Source organism: Anthonomus grandis, chromosome 9 (assembly GCF_022605725.1).
Source record: "Anthonomus grandis grandis chromosome 9, icAntGran1.3, whole genome shotgun sequence".
NCBI classification, from domain to species: domain Eukaryota; kingdom Metazoa; phylum Arthropoda; class Insecta; order Coleoptera; family Curculionidae; genus Anthonomus; species Anthonomus grandis.
The window spans coordinates 23,651,696-23,668,010 of NC_065554.1; the positions used below are offsets into that span (position 1 = coordinate 23,651,696).

Sequence of the window (16,315 nt, forward strand, 5' to 3'; positions counted from 1 at the left end):
TATTTGTTATTTAGGTTTAGACCAATATCAAATGGTTCAGTACAGTAGCGTCTAAGCTAGACTGCACCATATTATATCTTGTAGTAATAGCTCTTTACTGTATTTGTTATTGTATATTTTCAAATAAAAGCCATTGCAAGAATGCAAGTGAAGCACGATTAACAATTTGTCTATATTATGTATTAATTTTCTTATGTTTAATTTATCTAAGTATTTTTTGCTAAATAAAGATGATTATTATTATTAGCACACCTGATCGTTATTGTTTTTTTATGAACTCTTCCAACAAACCTTCCCTATTAACAAATTCACTTTATTTCATTAAAAAAAAATCGTATTACCATTAAAAAATATATTATAAAGGTAAATTGCAATATAAGGCACAATTTCAGTCACATTACAGATATAAAAAATATTTCAAAAAGTTTTTTAAAACTTAATTCTAACCTTAATTAAAACCTAATTCTTTAATGACATTTCCAGCAATGACAAGCTTCTGAATTTCAGAAGTACCTTCGTATATTTCAGTGATTCTGGCGTCTCTGTAATGTCTTTCAGCTGGCATATCTGACACGTAACTGATAATTAAAAGGAATTTCTAATTAATCAAAAAGCGATTCTAATTTAATTAATTGGACCTTACCCCATTCCACCCAATATCTGTATGCACTGATGGCTATTAAACGTTGCGGTCTCGCTGGCAGCCAATTTGGCCATCGCAGCCTCTTTTATATACGGCTTCTTATTGTCTTTTAACCATGCTGCCCTCCACGTTAATAGTCTTGCCGATTCAAGCCTTAAGGCCATTTCTGAGATTTTATCTTGGATCATTTGGTGCTAAAATAAATAAGAAAAGCATAGCTGTTCAACCTTACCACTGATTAAAAAAAAACGAGTATAATATTATAATACAGTGAGTGAACAGTAGAGGCGACCTTCTTAAAGTATAATATATTTGGAGCTCAATAAAATATGAATATTAAATTTAAATTAACTGTAGATATAAACAATTTCAAAAATATAATAAATATTCAGAGGTCATTTGATACATCTTCATTTCCCACGTATTGGAAGCTGTCAGTTCTATCGCATATTTTTAAAAATGGACGCAAAACTGAGATTGGAAATTATAGGGGTGTTTCTTTGCTTTCAGTTTTCTCCAAAATATTTGAATCAATTTTGACTGACGAAATATTTAACACCCTAAAATCCTATATTTCTCCGAAACAACATGACTTTTACAAAAGTAAATCAACGGTGACAAACCTATTAGGGGATTTTCAGGATTTTTTAAGTGAAAATATCGAAAAAGGCCATATCAGATTGATGTTGTTTACACCGATTTACAAAAAGCATTCGACAGTGTATGCCATGGTCTGGTGATAAAGAAACTTGAAACATTGGGAGTACATGGATCATATCTGAAGTGGATCGATTCATATTTGAATAGTCGTATTCAACAAGTCAAGGTAAGGGGAGCAACTTCAAGGGAAATTCGAGTGACTTCTAGAGTGCCTCAGGGATCACATCTTGGGCCAATTTTGTTCTTTTTATATATAAATGAAGCTGTATAGTCGCTTTCGCTCTTATCGTGCGGGTTCAAAGGTCACCACGTAATATGAATCAAATTGAAAAATCAGTGGCTGCCAAAATGTTATTTCCTTGAGAGTTTGACAATACATTGAACGCCGTCATGTGACATATTAAAGCCGCGTATACACCTTAGATCATAATTATTAACTGACGTGATGCCTTTAACGCCGTAAAAATGTCTGCGGAATACTACGTATCCGAGATTCGACATGTAAAACATACGTTGGTTATTTCCTTTCATGACGTGAAAAAGCCCATAAGTATAAAGCCCGTTAGGTATACGCCTCATCGGTATATGCCTAGAATCCCCGATATTCTGCTAAGTTGCCCGACATAATATTTACTTTTCTTTTTTGAAAAATTGTCCGAAATAGACGAAATTCTCAATAACATTTTTTCTTTACGCAATAATATCTAAATTTAAGCATTTTATATTTTTTTATGAGAGCAAAAATGCCTCCCTAGCCTTTCATTAAAATTGTACATATTTCATTTAAAAATGGTTGTTACCTAAATTTTTGAGAAATTAGTATACGATTTAGGATCACGCTATGTATGTGCATAACATACTAATTTGTCGATTTCAGGGCACAGCGTCTAATTTTTAACTATTATTTGATCTTGTCTTCTTCTTTGTTTATGTGTGATTGTGTTTTTTTGTAATAATTATTGGGAAACTATACATTTTGGTATAATGACAAACAATTAATTTGTATTTTGTGTGATGCAGTGCAGTCAGAGACCAGAAAACTACTTTATTTGTTTAAAGGCAAGTTCATATTACAATCTCACTTTTAAAATGACATTTTAATTTTATGATTTATTATTTGTCGTTCGACCCAATCTATACGTTGATGCACAGAAAATTAAAAAAGTTGTGTTATCTTTTCTTTTATATCAGTTAAAAGTCAAAAAAAAAATAACTAAAAAAAACTGGTGAATGCGGCGGGCATTTCTATCTCCCAGCGCATTCACCAATTCATTTATTTAACTCTGTTTAAAAAGATAAATACGAGGCGAGCTACGAGACAGTTCTTTAAAATGTCATTTCCTTAAGACAATTTTTTTTACACATTACAGGGCCAAAAAAAGATTAAAAATGACTCAAAAAAAGCTGGTGAATGCGGCGGGCATTTTTATCTCCCAGGGCATTCACCAATTTATTTAATTAGCTTTTTTTAAAAAGATAAATACGAGGGGAGCTACGACAGTTCTTTAAAATATCGTTTTCTTATGAATATTTATTTATTTACACATTACAAGGCAAAAAAAGATTGAAACTAACTATTAAAAAAATGGAGAATGCGCCGGGAATATCTATCTCCCAGCGCATCCACCAATTTATTTACTTAACTTTGTTTAAAAAAAAATTTTGTACTTTTTAATCATACCTAAATAATAAACGAAATGCAAAAAGAAAACTAATTATTTTAATAACGAAAAAGAAAAGAATGGTGCAAAAGGTTGTATATGAAAACAAGAACAATCTTATTTCCAAGCAGGAAACAAAGTGTAAAAGGAAGAAGCCGAAGACTGAAGATTTAAGTGAATGTGTAAAAATGAAGTAACAAATTTGACTAAAAAAAGAAACTAATTATAACTATCATTATCACTAACAGAGTCGGAAAACTCTTCGTCATTTTCCGAATCTTCTTCAAAGGGAGCAATGATCAGTGGTTCAACTTGGATATCGAGTACTTTTTCTCTCTTCCACCAGGTTCTAATAATGTTTTCTGTGTGATCCACTGATTTCCGCCAATACTCCTTTGTGATGTGATTCAATGCCTCATTCCAAACAGCTTCAACCTGGTCAGATCTAAGCCCAGCATTCACATGCTTTTCATAATAAGATTTTGACCCTGCCCATATAAGCTCAATGGCATTAAACTGACAATGGTATGGTGGCAATCTTAAAACTTTATGGCCATATTCACGTACTATTTCGTCAACAGCATATATTTTTGGTCTTTTCGAAAGAAGTTCGGATTTTAGCATATATGGCAAGGGTTTCTGATTTTCTTTTACTAACCATTCATAAATTTCGCTTTTTCTCCAACTTCCATTTGGTTGTTTATTCAAAATTCTTGAATGATACGACGCATTGTCTAATACTATTAAGAAAGGTTCTTGCAAGTTCGGTATTAACTGTTCCTTTAACCATTTTTCAAACATTTCGCAATTCATATTGTCATGATAATCCATACTTTTAGACTTAGAAGAAAAAATTAAACTTGCACCTGGAACGAATCCCGTTGAAGACCCGACATGTAAAATAATAAATCGTTTTCCCTGACCACATCTTTTTTTTCTTTTCACGCTTTTCACAGATTCATCTTGCCAAGATTTTATTCCACTCCCGTTTGAAAATATCCAAGTTTCATCTAAGAATACCACTTTCCTTAACTTTGATTTTTCATTTTGTGTATATTGTCTTAAAAATCCTATTCGTTGGCTCACAATATTTGGTAGTTCACACAAATATCTTCTATTGCAGTCTTTTTTATAGCGAAAACCTATGCTTTTAATTAATTTTGATAAAGCAGAAAGTCCAATTTCCAAAGTGCCGCGTTGCTTTAAAACATCCCTCAGAAATGGCAACGTTATATTTGTTTTTAGCCTATATAGTTTATAAATCCTATCCCTTACTTCCATTTTTACGCATTCACTTAAATCTTCAGTCTTCGGCTTTTTCCTTTTACACTTTTTTTCCTTCTTGGAAATAAGAATGTTCTTGTTTTCATATACAACCTTTTGCACCATTCTTAAACCAATTCCAAGCGCTTTAGCTACTTCTTCTTGTACATTCTTAGGCAACCCTTTATTTTCTTTTTCGTTCTCGAAGTAATTAATAACATTAAGTACCATTTTTTTGGCTTGAGGATTTAGAAATCCACAAAAAGGCTTTTTCTTTTCCATAATTTGAAATTTAAATTATCTTGTGACAAATATTGTCATCCGACAATCGAAACGAGACAGGCATGTTTGTTATGAAAGTAATTGTTTTAGAACCACTGACATTTATCATTTTATCTTCTTTTGATACATTAACGCTGCATATATCTGTTTCGTTTATCTGACGCGTTGTAGTTAAAAAACGTTGTTGCGCAAATTGAAATGAAACGTAACTACAAAAGTTTGTCGTTAATAATTCGATACACCCGCACGATAAGAGCGATTTTTACTACATGTTTTTAAACACTGTGAATGTCTTTTATATGCTGACGATCTAAAATTTTTTCGAACTATTGACTGTGATGAAGACTGTTCCTTAGTGCAACTAGATTTAAATAATTTTAATCAATGGTGTGTAGAAAATTTTTTGAACTTTAATGTTAAAAAATGTAAAGTTATATCCTTTCACCGGAAAAAAGTTCCTTATAGTTTTACATAATATACATTAGACGGATGTTTGCTGAAAAGTGTAGACACTTTTAATGATTTTGGCGTTATTTTTGACCATCAACTGACTTTTAATGCTCATGTTGATAACATCACGATGAAGGGTTTTAGAATGCTAGGTTTTATTAGGAGACATTGTGATCAAATCCGTGATATTAGACCCATAAAATGTTTATACAATAGTTTTAGGTCACCATTTTATAACACACATATTGATCATATAGAAAGAGTTCAAAATAGGTTTTGCAAATTTTTACTTTATAAACTTAGGTTCCCTTATAAAACTATTTTTTATAACATTAGATGTCAGCTAGTTGGGCTGCAAACTTTGGAAATTAGAAGAAATAATGCCAGAATCTATTTTTTGTTTATATTACTTAACGGTAAAATAGATAGTTCTTATCTTTTAAATAAGATATTATTAAAAGTCCCAAATAGGGTAACACGTCAAAGGATCCTTTTTTATGAACGATCTCACCGTACCAATCATGGATTTAGAGGGGTAACAGACCAACTAATAAAATTGTATATAACGCACTATAGTTCGTATGATCTATTTACGGGGGAGTCTTTTAATAGTTTTCAAAATAAGGTTATAGGAGGAACAGGGGGATAAGTTAGATAATATATGTAGCTATTTTATTTTCTTGCTTTTTTTGTTTGATTTATGTATGTTGATTTATAAGCTTATTGCATATTATTTGTGTTTTTTTTAACATTTACCTGTTAAGGTGTTTGTAATTAAATATATAAATAAATAAATAATAAGAGACACAGTTAGCTGAAATGTAAAGTTACTTTTTCCATTTTAGAATTTTAGAATAAGAAAATAAAAAATTAAAAAAGACGATAGCGATATGATAACGCAGTTAGTCTCTCTGCAAAATAATATTTTTTTTTAACTTTAATTTATATTTACTTAGACATGTAGCCGGTTTGATCTCAGAAGGTATAGAATTAAAAAGTTTGACAGCATTATAGCTAAAGTCTCGTTAAAACATGGCAGTCATATGTTTTGGAACCGTATAAACCTCTCTGGTTCGGATAACATGCTCATGTCTATCACTTCCCTTGACTAATTTAGAATGTAACTAATTTGAACACTCCGTGCTGTTAATTTTAAAAACCATTGCAGCCGTATACAGCTTAAACCTTTCTTTTAAATTAAGCCAACCAGATTCGCGAAATAAGGGTGTTATGTGATCAAACTGTAGCCTTTGCAGATTTCAGTAAGTGCAGGCCAATAAACAATATTGCCATAATGAGCGAAACACGTGTTACACTGTTAGAATTAATAAATACTTTTGAGACCTTGTGTAGTTCCCTTTAGATTTTTCAATCTAGGTCTCTTTGAGAAAATGGATGACTTCCTTCAATATTGCCATAGGTTAAGTGAGAAACTACTAAAGAGTTAGTTAATCTAAGCTTTATATCCTTAGTAAAGTATTCTTTGTAGATATACAGGGTGTCTCCTTTTTCATAGGGACAGTATTGCTATCTCCTATACTATAAAAGATACGAGGGCGATTAAATTAGAAAAAAGTTGCGGCATTTTATTCTGATTAAAAAAGTGTATTTAGATTTTCTATGCGACGTTTCGTTTTTTAGATATCATCTTCAACTTTTTTTTTAAATACGGACCTGGATTTTTTATTTTATATTTAAAAAGAATTTTTATTTTCCTTTTCAACAATGTATAACTTAAATATCTGTCTCGACGTTTCGGTATAAAAATAGCAGTTTTCAAGCTTTTTTCTTTAATACGGACCTGATTAGTATTTACAAAATTAAAATACGGCAGATTTGGGAAGAAGAATTTTCTCGACACAAATTTCCCTAATTTCTGGGTAGGAACAAACGGTCCTGTAAGGTGGCCTCCTCGTTCCCCATGCCTTAAACCTCTGGATTACTTCTTATGGGGATTTTTAAAAAATAAAGTCAATAACAGTGAAATAAATAATATGGAGGTGTCACATCGGGTCACTGCTGCATTTAGAGATTTAAAGCCCGAATACTTAACCTATTAATATTTATTTTATTATTTTGATAATCTTGAATCTTAAATTCTAATACCATAAATCATTTAAATTTTTGCTTGTATTTTTATTTTCTTTCTATTTTTTACTATTACGACTTTTACTTCCCTTATATGTACAGTGTTTTCACATTAATAGGTACAACCATCTATAAAAATCAAAATATAGATGATTTTATGAGGGTTTGTAATTAGCAAGGGTTTTTATAGCAAAAATAAACAACTCTAAACAACTTCACTACCGTTATTTAATATATTTTTTGTTGGCAACACTGAAAATGTTCAGAGTGACCAACATTAAAAGAACACAACCACTATAAAAATGGCGGCCACCAGGTAGTGGTCATTTTTGGGTATTGTGGCCATATGCATTAGCAGTCCAGGTATATTTGTTAAGTTCGTGGCTATAACCAGTACGAAAGCCTGTCTGAGTAGAAGTTAATCATATACAATTCTTTCTAGAATTTTGGACAGGGTGCACAAAATACTGATGGGTCGAAACTGTGATACGTCAGAGGGATTTGACTGTTTAGGGGCCGGTATTATAATTGATTTTTTCCAAAGTTATTATTAGATAAACATTTATTCATAATGTAAGTAATATGAGGTAGAAGGTGAGGAGAGATCAACGAGAGAATTTTAATATTTATATCATCAACACCTGTAGCTTGAGTTTTAATCTTGGACATGATTTCAACCACTGTCTCCTCTGTCTCTGGCCGAAAATTAAATTTAGCTTTAACGAAAGGGTGTGTCTTATCATTGTATAGGTCTGAAATAAAGTCTGAACTGGGTGCATAATTTGTTGGCATCAAAATTATTAACATGACTCGCCGAAACTCTACCCAGGTTCATCTGGTTTAAACCTCTAGAAATGACTATAAAATGACCAAAACTTAATTACTGCTATTGAACATTACCTTTAAAAGTGATTTGCCAAAAGTAATTCTTTTTGAGGCATAATCCACCGCTACTTCAAGGGAAGCTTGAGCTATACCAAGTGCTTGCCCTGCAATGCCTATCCTACCACTGTCTAAGCCCATCATGGCTATCTAAAAGGGATTTTTTATTACAAAAAAAATTAAAATGTGAACATTTTTTTGCCTTGAAACCTATACCAGGTTGTCCCAGGACGTTTTCCTTAGGGACCTTGCAGTTATCGAACATGAGGGCCGCGGTTGAAGAGCCCCTGATGCCCAATTTATCCTCGTTTTTTCCCAGTTCAAGACCTTTAATCGGTTTTGGGATTAGAATCGCAGAAATTCCTAAATAAAATAATTTGTATAAAAAATTTTCTATTAGTTGGACCACCTTGCAAACCTTTATGTTTAAGATTCTTATCGGTGGTGGCAAAAATGACACCGGCCTCACTTTCAAGCGCGCTTGTAATCCACGTTTTAGTGCCATTTAAAATATAACTGTCACCGTCTAGTTTTGCTGTTGTGGATGCTGCGCCGGCATCTGAGCCATTTCCGGGCTCCGACAGGGCAAAACAACCAACCTAAGGTTCATTTTAGGGTTAAGGTTTTGGTTTTGTAATGTAATTTTCATTATTTCTAACCTTTTCACCAGTAGTAAAGGGTGGTATCCATTTTTCCTTTTGTTCCTTGCTACCAAACTTCAAAAGCGATCCCAAATATAGTGAGTTATTGACGGACATAATTACGCCAGCGGAAGCACAACTATCATAATATTATAGTTAATCATGTTTTATTTATTTATTTATACTAATTTAAAAAATAAATATTTGTGATTTTTCAACAGAATTAAGTACAAATTATTTAGACATTTATATGTCTTCAACACAGATTTAAAAAGCATATTTATAAAAAAATACTTGACACTTAAGTAACATTAGGCAAAGAAACTAGAGTCTATAACATTTACAATATAAAGACCATATAGAGAGGGATAGAAATGGTTAATAGTAGGATTGCAAACAAATCGTTGGAATTCTAGATAACGCAGTGATCTGAGAAAAGAGGCATCAGCTAATTTGTGGCTACACTCTTAGAATATTAAATACACTAGAATAAACATTGGCTGCCTTGGATTGAATGCAACATCTACACAGGGGGCAGAGCGGATATTTTGTTGATAAACATGCTTAGTATTCCATGTTGCCAGTGAGAGAGTGAAGTTCGTTTAATAACCAAAACTATTTTGCACTATATTCAGACTAATCACTTGTAATAATTAATATTTTAAATTTGAATTCTTTAAATCGCCAAATTTCCACACAGAACGGCAATGCTGAAAATTTTACCCAGAAATATTCTCGTGCTAAAGGTATTTGGCAATTGTGCTCGTTTTTTACTTTCGGATGGTGCACCTTTCCTACAGAATTAGTATTAAAGGGATATAAGTGGATTCGGTGCGCTTCTTTAATTGATATTAAAACTAAAAACTCCTCTTTTGCTGAAAAATAATAAAGTCTGAAGTGGGTCACTTATATTGGGAAAAAGGACATTCAAATCGTTCCTTTCACAGGCGAGTTAGGTGTTAATGGTGTCATCCTTCTGGTTACAATATTATAACAGACGACATATTTGTGAAGTATCTATGGAGTATTGTATACCCCAATTAAGCAACCAAAATTTGTCAGCAACAGTCCGCGTCCACTGTTATTTAATCAATATAATGTCCGTATCTCCTGGAAAATTCAAAGGAGTTTTAATAATTTTTTGTCTAGATATTAACAATGGATAACTAAATCAGTTTATAATGGGTATAACCTTGACAAACTAAGGTTTTTTTTGTGAAAATAATTAAAAAGTTTACATCCATTTGAATGAAAATCCCATAATAAATGCGTTTAGATATTTATTATATATTATAGAAATAATATTAATTCAAATCCTTTTGGAGCCTTTAGAATTTCTTTAACATTCGACTTTTTAATTAATTTTCACAAAAAAACTTTGGTTTATAGAGGTTTATGACCATCAATCGATATACAGTACCGAGCAAAAGTGGAGAAACTTTTTATTTAATAAATATAAAGCCAGAGTAATCGACTATTGCCAATAAACAAATACTCACTTTAATAATAATAATAATAAGCTTTATTTCCAACAGGTTACATATACCCAGTTACAGGAAAATCAATTAAATATATAAATGTACGAATGCATGAATGCATGCTTTTTTTTGCACGCTTTAGATTCAAAGGAATGCAAAAACATATTTGGTATTTATAAATTCTTGCAAGAAAAACAATCTATTTGCTTATCTTTATTTTATGAGGAGCAAAAGTAGAGAAACATTTTTAAAAGTTCTTACTTTATGTTTGCTTATTGAAAGCAATACACAATAATATTCTGTTAATTAATAAAGAATAACCTGTAAATATGCCTCGAGGTATTACTTTGGCGTTATGTATAAAACAGTTGACAATATTAAAATATCAATCGGGTGTTAAGCAAGCAGTCATTGCTAAGCAGCTAGGATTAAACCGCTCAGTCGTTTCCAAAACCATAAAGTTACACCGGATTAGGAACTCATTAATAAGTCCACCTAAAACTGGTAGGCCTAGAGAAACGACGCCTAGAGTTGACGAGAAGATTAAATCCTTAGCTCTTAAAAATCCATTTAACACAGCAGTGGATATAAAATCTCAACTAGACGATGTAAATATTAGTGTTCATACAGTTCGAAGACGTTTAAGGGACAGAGGCTTGCCGGCAAGAAAAACATACAAGAAACCCTTCATTTCGAAGAAGAATCGAACCGCCCGACTTCAATTTGCACATGACAATTTAAACTGGTCAGAAGCAAGATGGATTACAGTATTATTTTCGGATGAAAGTAAGTTTAATTTATTTTCTTCTGATGGTATTTTATGGGTCAGGCGTCCTAAAAATAAAAGAGTTGATCCAAAGTATACTTCAGGCACTACTAAGCACGAAGGGGGAAATGTACAAGTGTGGGGTTGTTTCTCTGGTATGGAAATGGGCCCCATTGTCAAAATTGATGGGATTATGGATCGGTTTAAATATTTAAAAATATTAACTGATAATATGTTGCCATATGCAAAGGAAAACATGCCATTGCAATGGAGGTTTCAACACGACAATGATCCGAAGCATACAGCTAAAATTATAAAAAAAATTTTTGAGGACAAAAAAATTACTGTTGTTAAGTGGCCAGCTCAGAGTCCTGACCTTAATCCCATAGAGAATCCATGGGATTTAGTAGACAAAAAAATTCGTAAGGAAGATCCCGAAAAATTTAAAAATGGAGACGAGTTGTTTGAAGCAGTTGAAGCTGCATGGCATTCTGTACCCAAGGAGACCTTAGGGAATCTGATTGGATCTACAAAAAGGAGATGCCTTGCAGTTATTAAAAATAAGGGATATGCAACTAAATATTAATTTGTTGTTATTATATATTTTCTTTAAATATGTGTTTCTCTATTTTTGCTCCCTGTTTTTTTTAATTAATTTACATATGGCTTTATAATAAGTAGAATTATATTGTTTGTTTTATTTCTATTATCTAGTTTGGTGTAGTATTATAGGATAAAAAAATTTTAGTTAACTTTAATAAAATAAATTTAAAAATAAAAAAATAAAGTTTCTTTACTTTTGCTCGGTACTGTACGTATTGATCGTTAATATCTGGACAAAAAATCATTGAAATTCCATACGGGCATTATATCGATTAAATAACAGTGGGCGCGGACTATAAATAGGTTGCTGACAAACGACATATTTCACACATAAAAATATCAGGAAAAAAACACAAGCTGGTAACATCGGATACTTGCATTGTGATCATATAGATATTCTACGTTGCCATGTTGCTTTTTTTTCATTAACCTTTTTTGTTAACAATCTTCTTATTCTGAAAATTTTGTTGATTACTCTCAAAGTATATATTATTAGTTATTATTATATTTAGTAGCAAATAAACAAAACTTTTAAAGAGTACATTTTTGACGTGTTACAAAATACAGCACATTAAAAGAATATTCAGTGGATTGAAAAATTGCAAAGTCAATTTGACATCATTGTTTGATAGATGGTGAACTCAAACAACCTCGCCTATGGTTTGCAGCTACGCATATTCTAGGTATTTAATGTTCTAAGGCTACACTATTGAATGATTGAATAAAAAGTGTAACGTTAGAATTCTAGAAGTGAATAAAAAGTCAAGTGCTCATTGAGACAGTAGTGTAGTCAGCCTACATAATGCAGACAATTAAAATTTTGTGTGCCCTCATGCAGTGTATCTTGAATCCCTAGTAATGAATATTTGTCAATTGATTATGAGACAATATTGAGAAAGAAAATTGAAACGATCTTTTCTTTCATAAATAGAAGGCGACATGAATTTCTAGGTTCAGTTCCGCAAATATATCTCAGAACATTATTCTGAATAACAAATAACGGGAACTGTTCGCATCACCTCAGAAATAAATACCATATCTGAGTTAAGACTCCTTATTACACAAAAATAAACCGAACAACATATTCCTGACGGTGACATACCCTGAGAGCCTACTGAACAATCAATAAATATCTTTATCAATGGCACATTTACAACCCACCAGTTTAGCCTTTTGGGTATTTAAAGACAGCAAGTTTGACTCGATTACTCGATAGAGAAGGAATCAATATTAACATCATGCCTAAGAAGTCTTGCAGCCTCATGTGTGAACAATGTTAATGAATATTAAAAGTGGTGGGGTTAATAATGAATATCAGAAAAGACTTAAAGTCAATAGTAAACAGTAGCTCTTAGTTCAAAAGTGCTACAACTGCCTGGAAAAGTTGACCTTATTATATAGAAATTAAAGAAATATTCCAGGCAGTTGAAATTTTGCTCAGACATGTCCTTCAGAAATATTAATCCCTTCAATTGCCTGGAAGTAGCAAAAAATGACTCTGATTCTTTTAAAACTTAGGGAAGCATTTAATATAGTTTTATCAACATTATTGCCTTTCTAAGGTGAGGAAAACTGTCCAAGAAGTTGTAATTTTTCTAAAAGAGCAAAATAGAATCTTTTTGTTGCTTACATATTTTACTAATTTATCTTGATTTTATTAATAGATTATTCTATTGAGTGTGTCACAGAATGCCTTAATGAGATATTCTTATTTAAGCATTCTGTCACTGAGTTCGGCACTTAAGCAAATTGTATTATGGGTAACTAAATTATTCAATGAGATGACGCCAAAGAAAAATTGTTCCAAATGTCATGATTCCGATTTCCAATGATATTCGGAAAATTCAGATTCCACCAATACTCGCTGGAGCGCAGCTGCAAATAGGATCAAATCCAGAATGATATATATATAGCCATAGTGGTAAAGTTTCCGAAGCAGAATCCCATGTCTGACACAATCAAGGACCTGCTACAAGTCTAAAATACTGTACTGAAGTAAGTAGTAGCATCCAGACAGAGAAGTATGTATCAAAGGCTAATTTGCTTAATGCCCCTTAAATTTTTCGTACATCACTGAATCGGAAATTGTGTAATCATTTTTTTTTCATATTAGATTGTTGCGTAAAGACATGACACTTGATGTGTTGAGTGACATTTAATCATTTATTATACTGACTGGCTGAATTTAAGTGACATTGCAGCTGCTATGAATGCTGCAATTTAGAGAGAATGATCTCTTTAAATATTTTGAAATCAGCAAACGAGATTTTTCCAAGGTCCTAGGCTACCATGGTTGGTAGTCCTGAAAAGTTAGAGAATAAGTTAAAATTGCTCAGTTTTTCAATTAATTTTAGAAGACACACAAGTAGAAATAATATAGATAGAATATAGAAAAGATAGGAAGAAAAGAAATAATAATAAATAGTCAATGAAAATAATATGTGACAGAGCCTTAACATTAATAGTCCCTGTAGCAAAATTTGTAAAGAAACATAGTTATATATAGGGTGTGTGACACCTGTATAACTTAATTAAGGAGACTCCCATGTATGACACAATCAAAAGCCTTCGACAAGCCCCAAAGTAATGGGGTGGAAAAAGGTCTATATCACATTTTGTGATTGAAGTGTTCGTTTTTCCAACATTTTGTCCAACGGTATACAATCAGATCTCTCAGTAAGATACAAGCAAAAGTTGTTTATTTTTAAATCAACTTTAAGAAAAAGTATTTAATATTATTTATTAAGAAAGAGTCTAAATCCTTAATATCAATAATTAATTGAATATTTGCTGAATTGAAATTTTTTTTTGAACCTTGAATTTTAAAACAGGTTATCATGCTATTATATGAGAATATATATGGATAGGATATATGGATATTAAACTTTTTGACATACAGGTACCTTAGAAGGCTCTTTTGAACTTTTTCTATTAAGCACTACCTGATTCACTGCATATTCTTGATGGGGTCCTCCTGACAAACAAAAAAGAGGTGTCCATTCTTTAAAAACTTTTTTCAGGTTTTGTATAATAGAGCCAAGATTTCAATATTTTTTTTAGTAATAACAACATAGAGCCCACTACAAATAACTTGTCGAAGTTATACTATTATAACTTGGAAATTGTGTAACAATTTTTTTGAAGTTAGTGTTTTCATGTAATTGTAAAGATGTGACACTTAAATGTATTAAGTGACATTTTATTATTTATAAATCATCAGAAAACGACTTTTCAAATGCCTAAAACACCTAGACACATCATGCATGAATATAGCAAAAAGAAGAAAATCAGAACTATCATGTGGTATGCATGACAAGGTAGACATTAAGTTGACATTGTTTAAATTTTAAATTAATAGAAAGAGATATATTGTTGCAAACCTTTTTGTATAATTAGTGAAAATAATACCCAACTGAGACTTATGATTAATAGTCTCTGTGGCTAAAATTGTAGACACATAGTTTTATACAGCATATGCAGACTATATAATATAATATAGGGGATTATTTTTCAATACAAGTTTTAAACTTCAGAGCTATAGGATGTTAAAAGCCCAAATAGTTTAATGGCTTCTCCTATAATAGACATTCAACAAAACAGTTAACATTAGTTACTAATGACTTTTTGAAGGCACCTGTATAAGTTGACAAGGGAGAAATACCTAGAATAATGCATACATCCGCTTTAAGTGATAATGTACTTTATATGCATAAAATTAAATTTCAACAGTTCAAATAGTATTATTGAAAATTCAATCCAAATGAATTCATCAATAATGTTGTAATTTAATAATTTGCCCTAAAATGTTTCTTTTTTAAAGATTACAACTGCAATTTCAATAAACCCCTGTTTGTTAATTACACATTTCAGATAAGATACAAACTGCTAAAAATATATTTGTTTGCATGCAAATTTAAGGCAGATAATGCAAGATGATGATAAGGTTTTTTTTTAACATTTTTACAGTTGTATATAAAATACATAATATTATATTTCATGAAAATTTAATACATGCATGGAAATTATTATTTTGTCTCTAAGGCCTGTAGAAAATAGCGAACAGGAATTTAAATTTACATTCAGTTGACAATGGGATAATAATAAATGGAAATTGTATTTTGCCCCTGAATACCTCAGAATATAAGTTTCACATCACATTTCTAAAATAACCTTTGACATATTTGTATATTTTAACTAAATACATATGAAAACTGGCTACCAGCTAAGACTGAGCTTTTTGCTAAAATTTTAAAGAACCTTTTTGTTTAATTATGTCTCTGAAAACAATTAATTTTCAACAATTTAAAGAAATGATTAATATTCCTCAACATAATTAAATTAATTAAATTTCCTCACCCTCTAGATATCTCCTCCATGGCAATACTATAAGCCAAACTGTCCAAGCCTGTCCCACCATACTCCTCTGGAACTTCTATGGCCATCAATCCCAACTCACCCATTTTCTTAATTTGTTCCTTTGGATATAAATGCTCTTTGTCAATTTTTGCCGCAACTGGTTTTAATTCACCGTCAGCAAAGTCTCGGCATGTCTTTTGGAGCATCTGGTGGGTCTCCGACAAGGCTGCCAGAGAGGCAATTCCCCTTTGCCTCAATTGGAATGCTACGATATCCAATATGTTAGCATTGTTATTAAGTTGTGTTATATATCTCAGTTTTAATTTGGGTTCAACTAATTAGTTTTTTTGTTAATAAATAATTACCTGTTAAGTATGTTCTGTTGAGGAGAGCCATGGTGTTTTTTAAATGCTTTTTATATGAAAAAACAATTTGTACTATTAAACGAAAAATGGTTTTAAATAATTTTTAAATTACAGGATCTCGATTAAACGGGGGGCAAGTTCAAAGGTTAAAATCCAAAATAAACACAATGAAAATAA

The 16,315-nt window shown here is 31.5% G+C and overlaps 1 protein-coding gene across 2 annotated transcripts; it reads right to left on the reverse strand.

Annotated features, from left to right (window-relative positions):
• Positions 1-337: 337 nt before the first annotated feature.
• Positions 338-16,306, reverse strand: LOC126740278 (short-chain specific acyl-CoA dehydrogenase, mitochondrial). 2 transcript variants are annotated; one of them, XM_050446235.1, is made up of 8 exons: positions 16,139-16,306; positions 15,774-16,038; positions 8,589-8,709; positions 8,348-8,528; positions 8,132-8,292; positions 7,948-8,079; positions 644-837; positions 338-578 (listed from the first exon to the last, which is right to left on the reverse strand). In XM_050446235.1, exons 1-8 carry the CDS (start codon positions 16,167-16,169, stop codon positions 449-451), a joined length of 1,215 nt encoding a protein of 404 aa, XP_050302192.1. In that variant the 5' UTR covers positions 16,170-16,306; the 3' UTR covers positions 338-448. The 2 variants fall into 2 exon arrangements, with proteins under 2 accessions (XP_050302192.1, XP_050302191.1); XM_050446234.1 differs by having other exon boundaries at positions 15,774-16,041; positions 16,139-16,297.
• Between the last annotated feature and the right edge of the window lie 9 nt (positions 16,307-16,315).